Source organism: Myxine glutinosa, chromosome 2, assembly GCF_964187855.1.
Source record: "Myxine glutinosa chromosome 2, kmMyxGlut1.1, whole genome shotgun sequence".
Classification (NCBI taxonomy): domain Eukaryota; kingdom Metazoa; phylum Chordata; class Myxini; order Myxiniformes; family Myxinidae; genus Myxine; species Myxine glutinosa.
In genome coordinates, this window is record NC_136262.1 from 48,083,612 (window position 1) to 48,092,033 (window position 8,422).

At 46.4% G+C, this 8,422-nt stretch overlaps 1 protein-coding gene across 2 annotated transcripts in view; it reads left to right on the forward strand.

Annotated features, from left to right (window-relative positions):
• The window catches only part of SMC6 (structural maintenance of chromosomes 6), a 203,192-nt gene that overhangs the window by 147,482 nt on the left and 47,288 nt on the right, over nucleotides 1–8,422 (forward strand). For both annotated transcript variants that reach the window (XR_013622661.1, XM_078773238.1), the window contains exon 14: nucleotides 8,333–8,422. This exon is cut by the window's right edge and continues 89 nt beyond it. Coding sequence is in view for 1 of the 2 variants with exons in the window: in XM_078773238.1 (XP_078629364.1) it covers nucleotides 8,333–8,422 (90 nt within the window). In the remaining variant the exon portion in view is untranslated. The remainder of the gene's footprint in view (nucleotides 1–8,332) is intronic.

The following is an 8,422-nucleotide window of genomic DNA, read 5'->3' on the forward strand; positions in this document are numbered from 1 at the left end:
CCATTGTCGAAAGCGTTTCTGGTATGGCAGTATATTGTTGTGGATATGAGGATTGTGTTTTTTTTGATTGTTTTATTGCTTTATTCTGGACCCTCCTGCCTCCAGTCTGTGTATAAAGGTCAAAGGTCGTTCCGTAGTTATTTCATAAGCACCCACGTAGCCAATAATAGATTTCCCCCTTGTTGGCAGTTATTTCCTTATTCTGTGTAGTAGGCTAAGGATTTGTCTTCCATTAATTGACACTCCATTGCACCGAATTCAAATAAATAGATCCCCTTTCATTCCCATTCCCAAAGCCTTTCTTGCCAACCGCATTTGCTACAGCTGTGGGTTGTTGTTTTCACCGCGACTCCATTAAGCCACGAGGTAGGCTTGGAGAAGAAGGGGGAGGAGCTGCCGAATCCTGGGCGTGCCCGCCCATCGTCATCAAGGGTGGAGCCAGAGGGCCCGTGCCGACCAATCAGGGCCGAGGCGAGCTCACCGATGGGCGTGTCCTGGAGGCCGGCGGCTTGATTTGCCCGCGGCGTTATAAGAAGCGCGGGGGAAGCCTTTGACACAAGTGCGCAGGAGTGATGAGAAGGAAGCCTCTGAGAGAAGTGCGCGAAAGAGATGAGAAGGAAGCCTCTGAGAGAAGTGCACGAAAGAAGCGCGGGGGAAGCCTTTGACATAAGTGCGCAGGAGAAGTGAGAAGGAAGCCTCTGAGAGAAGTGCGCGGGAGTGATGAAAAGGAGTCCTGAGAAAGCACACGACGTCCCCACGGCAGAAGTTTGAACCACCGTAGCTTGAACCACAGCAGTTTCAACCACCGGAGCTTGAACCACAGGAGTTTGAACCACAGCAGCTTTGAACCATCGCAGCTTTGACCACCGCAGCTTGAGCGTTGACGGCAGGTTGCTGTTGAGGAAGGGTGGCGGCTGCTCCCTCCCGGCCCGGCCGTCCTCTGGTCCGAGCTGAACCTTCCTCCCGGTCCAGCCAATCGTTCCTGCCTCCATTCCCCATTCGTGTGAGTCCGTTTTGTTTGTTCTGTCCTGGGTTAATTAAGACTGCATAAAAAAAAAAAACCCACCTTTAGAGGCCATTTTTCCCCGCAAAGCGGGGGTTGGCCTTTTTCGGGAACCGTGGTTGTTGTTGGTTTTTTGGTCCCCTTTTTGAAGCAATGTTTTACGGCCGGATGCCCTTCCTGACGCCAACCCTTTTTGCCGCCTTTAACGACAAACAGGGAATTACCAGTGAACTGGTACTCAATTAGCCGACCTCGGAAGGATGACAGGCTGAGTCAACCCCCCTGGCGTTAATTCAGCGATCGACCGGGATTCGAACCCAGGATCCTAGGATCCTAAGCCGGCACCCTAGCCGCTAGCCCAACACCAGGGTTTAAGACTGCATAGATAAGCTAGAATTTTCACTGTGTCCTTCTGGTCCGTCCCTCTGTCTGTCTTTATTTTATTATCTTTCCTTCTTCCTTGGTTTCTTTCAATCCTGTAAATAGTAATAAATAATAATCGTATTTCAAACCTTTTTGTCTCCTTCCTCTTCTTCACATCCGCGTCGCCTTTGTCTTTTCCCCATTGAATATCTGTGGCGCGATTTGGCCCACGTTTAAGGAATCGGGTCTTAGTCATTGTAAAAACTGTTCGGGCCGCGGCGCCATCCGCTCGGCAAATTAACATCTTATCCGCGGTCCGTAACAATATTATGGGGCACTGCACTTGAGATGAAGTTGAGAGTTGGAGGAAATTGAGTGCCAGAGTAAAATGACAACTGACGCAACATCGTGCTGACCTGTCTAGGGTCGGCTCACGACTTGTGCACACTCCTTATATTCTGTAAAGAGCATGGTCGTATGTTGACACATGACATTGATTGAACTGCCTGAGTTACTGCAGTTGTGGATTTTAATTAATTACCCCGCACGTAGCGCAAAGCACAGTTAATCAGTTGTCACTCTGTCTGTGATTGAGGAACTACTTGATTTCAATTGAATGTAACATTTTGAGCACTAGAACATGAATCATAACATGTTTAGCAGTGCTTTGGCTCTGAATTTGGCAAATTGTAGGGAGTCTCATCCCGAGTGCATGTGCACTCACGCGAAAGCAATTGCTTCAGTCTGTCTGGCAACAACAACAAACAACAACATGCATTTTAAGGCCATTTTCCCTGCTAGAGCGGGGGTTAGCCTTGCAGTCCCCATGATAATCTTCTCCATTTTGCCCTATTTTCTGCATCTCTCCTTGTTAACCCCCTTGCCCACATTTCTTCTTCCACCATCTTTAGCCAAGTCTTTCTCGGTCTTCCCCGTCCTCTACTCCCTTCTACATTCATTTCCATCACTCTTCTCAACCAGTCACTTTCATCCTTCCTCAACACATGACCAAACCATCTCAACCTGTTCCTCTTCACAGCATCAATCACAGGCTCTATTCTCATCATCTTTCGCAATTCATCATTTGTCTTCCTCTCTCTCAACGATACTCCGCACATCCACTGAACCATTCGCATTTCCACCCTTTCCAGCCTTCGTTGCTGCTCTACGTTCATTAGCCATGTCTCGTTCCCATAAATCACAACACTTCTCACACATGCAGCATACACCTTTCCCTTCAGCTTCAACGACACTCCCCTCCTCGTCAGCACGCCACTCAGTTCCCCAAACTTCTTCCATGCACATCTCACTCCAGCAACCGTTGCCGAGTCTGATCCACCTTCTCCATTCAGCATGTCTCCGAGGTAGCAAAATGTTTTCACACCTTCCAGCTTCACACCGTCTCCAAGATCCAACTCAACATTTCCTCCATCTGCAGCTCCCTCTGTGCACACCTTACATTTGAATGTAGCTGCCACACTGATGACCCTGTCAGACCACTGCAATTTTGATGAACCCACTCAGCGCACATTGTACATTGAATGGAGTTCACTCCGACACCCTTCCTGCACACAGCACATGGCCACTTCCCAGTTCTTTCCACCTCACCACATGCTTTACCACTTTACCACTACCACTTTCCGATATTCACCTTCAGACCTTTTGTCTCCATACATTCCTTCCACTTGTTCATCTTTTCCTTCAGTCCATCCATACTTTCCGCAATCAACACCAGATCATCTGCATACAACAACTCCCACGGTAAACCCTCCTTTACGTTCTGAGCCAGCACCTCCATCACAGCTACAAATAGTAGTGGACTTAGTACCGACCCCTGATGCACTCCCACCTTCACCTCAAACTCACCACTGTTCCCGTCCTTCGTCCTTACAGCTGTCCGCGCTCTTTTGTACATTGCCATCACTACTCTGATCAACCATTCCTCCACTCCTAACTTCCTCAATACCCATGTCAATACTTCGCGTGGAACCCTATCGAATGCTTTCTCCAGATCAACAAACCTAAGAAACAACTTCTTCCTCTTCTCCATGTACTTCTCCTGCAACTGCCTCACAATAAAGAGCGCGTCTGTCGTTCCTCTTCCTGGCATAAATCCAAACTGCATTTCGTCGATCTTCACCTTCTTCCTTATCCTCCTCCCCAACACCCTTTCCAATACCTTCATTCCATGCTCCAATAACTTTATCGCTCGGTACGAGCCACACTCCAGAGGGTCACCTTTCCCCTTGTATAGAGGGATGAGGGTACTCAGTTCCCAATCCACTGGAATGCGGCCTTCATATAACCACCAGATTGCAGATCTCTGTCATTCTCTTCACACCCCAATTTCCCACTGCCTTCAACATATCTCCCACAACTCCCGTCGGCCCTCCCGCTTTTCTACTCTTCATTGCTTTTATCGCTTCCTCAACTTCCTTCTCAGTTATCTTCTCTGCCGGTCCTAAAACTGGGTTACTCTCTATGTTGCCATCCCATTCATTCTCTGTATTCAACAGCATTTCCATATATCTTTTCCATCTTCCTTTAATTCCATCTGGGTCCACAACGATTTGTCCCACTTCATCTTTCAAACAACTCACCCCCATCACATCACACCTCTCTTTCGCTATCTGCTTTGCAATCCTGAATACCGCTCTCTGACCCTCTTCCGAATCTAAGCGTTCTCCAAACATTTTCCTACATGCCTCCTGTGCCTTTGCTACCTCTTTCTTTGCAGCCTTCTTGGCTGCCTTATAACTTTCATGCTCTGCTTTTTCTGCTCCCGTACCCTTCGCCTTCTGCCACTCCTTGAACTTCTCCCTCTTCTCGTCAATCCTCTTTCCAACTTCATCATCCCACCACCATGTTTCCGAGTGCCTCTGTGGTCCTTTTGTCCATCCACATACCTCACCAACGGCTCCCAACAGACTATCTTTCATTGACATCCAACTACTTTCAAGCTCAACCACATCATCCTCTACCATACTCATCCTCTCTTTTAATGCCTCCCTTACTGTCACCTCTTTCAACCTCCACACCTTCATTCTCGGTTGGTACTTCACCCGCCGAGCTCTCCTCGCACCTTTCACCCTTGTGTCGCAGACAACCAAGTGGTGCTGTGAAACAGCCTCCTCCCCCGGGATCACCTTTGTGTCCCGGAGGTGCCCCCTATCTCGCCTACGCACCCTCAGGTAGACAACGGTTGTCGTCGACCCACCTGACATGTATGTAACAAGCTTATTATCCTCTTTCTGGAACTGAGTATTACAAATCAACAAATCAGCTCCATCAGCAAACTCCAAAATCCTTTCACCTTCTCCATTTCTCACACCATATCCGTAACCCCCATGAACTCCCTCAAAACCGTCCATACTCCTTCCCACATGTCCGTTTATGTCTCCTCCAACCACAACAACATCCTCATCTTTCACGTTTTCCATCAGCTTCTCTATCGCACACCAGAACTTGTCCTCTTCATCGCTCCGACCAACCTGCGGAGCATATCCCGAGATGACGTTCACCAAGAGCTTTCCAATCATCCTTTTCACCATCATCAACCTATCACTCACTCTAGTCACACTCACCACACTGTCTACAAACTCCTCAGAAAACAGGACACCAACACCATTCACGCCCTCCGGGCACCCTTGCCACACAAACTTGTATTTCTGTCCCTGCCTACCCTTTCACCATTCTCACACCACTTCCCTTCCATCTCGTCTCTTGCACACAACATATGCCCACTCTTCTTCTGATCAATACTTCCACCACTTCTCCTGATCTCCCTGTCATTGTCCCTACATTCCATGTCCCAAACGTCAGAAACCGATCTCCACTTCGGGCTGTACCCTGCCCATATGTAGTTGTAATTGTCATGGTTCTCTTTTTTTTGAGGCAATGTTTTTATGGCCGGATGCCCTTCCTGACGCCAACCCTCTTCGTCGCCTCTTACGACACACAGGGATACGGTGTACCTATTCGAAACCAGGGTACACACCTGGACACGTAAATCTTGGATCGAGAAAACAATTAAATTCTGCACAAACCTTAAGTCACAATCCAGTGAGTTAAATGAAATTGTTACGGCATCAACACTGGCAGGTGGATTCATGAATGAATGAATCTGTCTGGCAATCAAACAAAATTTAAAGTCATTCCAACCAGGAAACTTACTGTTATTTGGGATGTCGTAAAGGACCCAAACAATAGTCACGAATAAGTAATTTAACATGTTAAATAAGGTAGTGTAAAAGAGGGTTTGTCAATGGTGGTAAAGTTCCCCTTCAGTACTTTTTTGTTTTTTTGGGAGGGTTGGGGGGGGGGGCAGAGGGTGGCTTCTGCAGCCTTCAGAACTTGTGTTATGTCATTATGAACACTAGAAAATAAATGGCTCTGTTTGCATTTCCAAAAACTTTCAGTTTAACGCAATTTGGGCAAAATTTTATGCTGTCTCGACCTATCAAATTTGCTGAGGTTGGAGTAACAGTGAAATTCAGGCTAAATGGTGGAGCCCAGCAATGCAACCAGAGAAAACGTCATCCAAAATATCTGTTTGTTTAATGCATCTTTTTCCAATGATAATTCCAAAATCGTCAGTTTCTCCAAAAAAAGAGTTTGCAGAAGGTCCAGCTCTGGACTGTTCCTTTTGACCCATCGACTTCATGTCTTCATTCGCTTTCTTCATGAACTTTGAATTTTTTTGTTCATGAACTTTAAAAACAGGCTAAATGGCATCCATATAGGGAGCCTGTTTTTAAAGCGATGGAATGTCCTCAATGGAATACTGTTCCCCCCTCTGGGCTGGTGCTCCTGCCTCACACCTAGCTCGGCTTCACGCTGTTGAAACCAAAGCTTTCAGAATCATTGGAATCTCCTGCGATGAAGTTAACTCCGAGGGCCTTTCACTCACTCACCGCAGGCAGGTTGGTGGTCTTTCTGTCTTCTCCCGACTCCTCTCCGGCCTTGCTCCCCCAGCTCTCTCTGTGCTCTGTCCCCCAAATATTCCTTCAGGTCGCACAAGATCTGCCTGTAACCCTCTTATGGTTAAACTGCCAAAATCTAGGCTCTCTGCTCACCTTCACTCTTTCATTCCCCTTTTCTCCCACCTCTGGAACAAACTCCCCCACTCCCTTCAATCCCACTTCTCTCTCCAGGTCTTTAAAACAGCTGTTCACCACCATCTCTTATCTATACCCCATATCTATACCCCACAGCTGTTCACCACCATCTCTTAACTATACCCCATCCAAAACCTTGATCTTTTCTACCCCCGCTAATTTCACCCCAAATCCACTTCTTTGAAATACCAACTTATTTTCTGGAAGTCCTTGGTGTCCTTGTGTTTATACTTCTCCCACCGCCCCCCCCCCCCCCCCACCCTTCCCACGTCACCTCCCCCCAAGCCCTCTCCCTCCCACAGTTCTCTCGATGTCCCTGCTCTCAAATGTTGTGTTTGTGCCCTTCACCCTCTCGCCCCATCTTGTCTACCGCTCCCCTTATTTTGTGTTTTATGTGTCGGTTTGACTTTTTGTGTGGTTAATGTTAGCTCTTTCACGAGCCTCGATCTTGTATGCAAAAAATAAATAAAGTTTATGAACAAAAAAATTCCAAGTTAATGAACAAAGCTAATATAGATCGTGCTCAGAAATGCAAAGCAAGAGTTGAAAAGACCCTTCCCATTTCCTTTTTCTCAGGACTGTGCACGGTAAGGTAAGGTGTTTTATGAACCATCCAGTTTTTTTCTGTTTTTAATTACCTCTGACACCAAGGGTGGATGGAGCTTATGTTTTCACCCCTGTCTGTCCATTTGTCAACAAGATATCTCCAAATGTTGTGGACAGATTCAGACGAAATTTGGCTGAGATGTGGTGTATGTGACAAGGACGAAATGATTAGATTTTGGTGAAGATATGGATTCGGATCCAGCTACTGGAATTTCTTAAGTGATTCGTCACCATTGTAAGATCGGGCCAAAAACAATACATAGCAGGATATCTCAAAAAGTTATGGATGGATTTGGACGAAACTTGTTGGACAGGTTGTGTGTACGACAAGGAAGAATCGATTCCATTTTGTTGAAGATCCAGAGCCAGATCCAGCTAGTAGAATTTTTTAAGTGATTCTTCACCATTGAGTGATATGGCCAAAAACTATGGGTAGATCAGTGTATGAAAGACTTGACCTATGGTGATTTCTGTGATTGATTTTGATTAAATGTGATTCTGTATTGTGATTTTCTGGTCTACTCTAGGATACAAAACGTAAACTGTTCACCAGGCAGAGGTATGCTCTCTACTGAGTGCCATTTTAGTTACTTTTGGGAATATTCAAACGTTGTCACAAAAGTATTTGAGATAAAGTTATTTCATTTTGTGTATAAAGGCAGTATGTATAAGTAAGGAACATTTTGAAGAAAAATGGGTCATCTATATAATAATAGCGTCAGGACTCGACTTTGTTATCCTTTTTGCGCCGCACCCAGTGACCCGATGCCCACGGAACTAATGGATTTACGATCTACGAACCGCGCTCGTTGTTTATCACGTACAGACATACTCGAAAAATCTGAATTAGCCAACGTTGGGGCCCAAAAGCATCCGATTAACTGCCGATACGACGCCATCGTATTGGCGTCTGCTGGGCGAAGGCGAAGCAAGCCGTCCGCTGATTGGACAGGCGAAGGCGAAAGCAAGCCATCCACTGAGTGGACAATCCAGAGCATGCATTTGTGCCGGTGTCGGCGATCGTTGTTCATATACGCACTCTTCATTCTCATCTTTCTTCCTAACTCTTACTCGGACAAGCAAATCCCCTATGCCATCCATAATGGTACACTCTATCCATACACCACATCCTCCCTTCCGTGGATGTTCCACGGGTTTCGGCTAGTTGTTATTACTATTACTATTCATATTATTTATTAAATTAATTTTAATTTCTGTCTGGTTAAATTATTTTGCTTTTCAGGAACGAACTTGTGAATGTGCAGCGTGCTGTCCAGCACAGTGAGCAAAGGCAACGAGAACTATCAGGGAGTCGCACGGATCGCCTCTCACG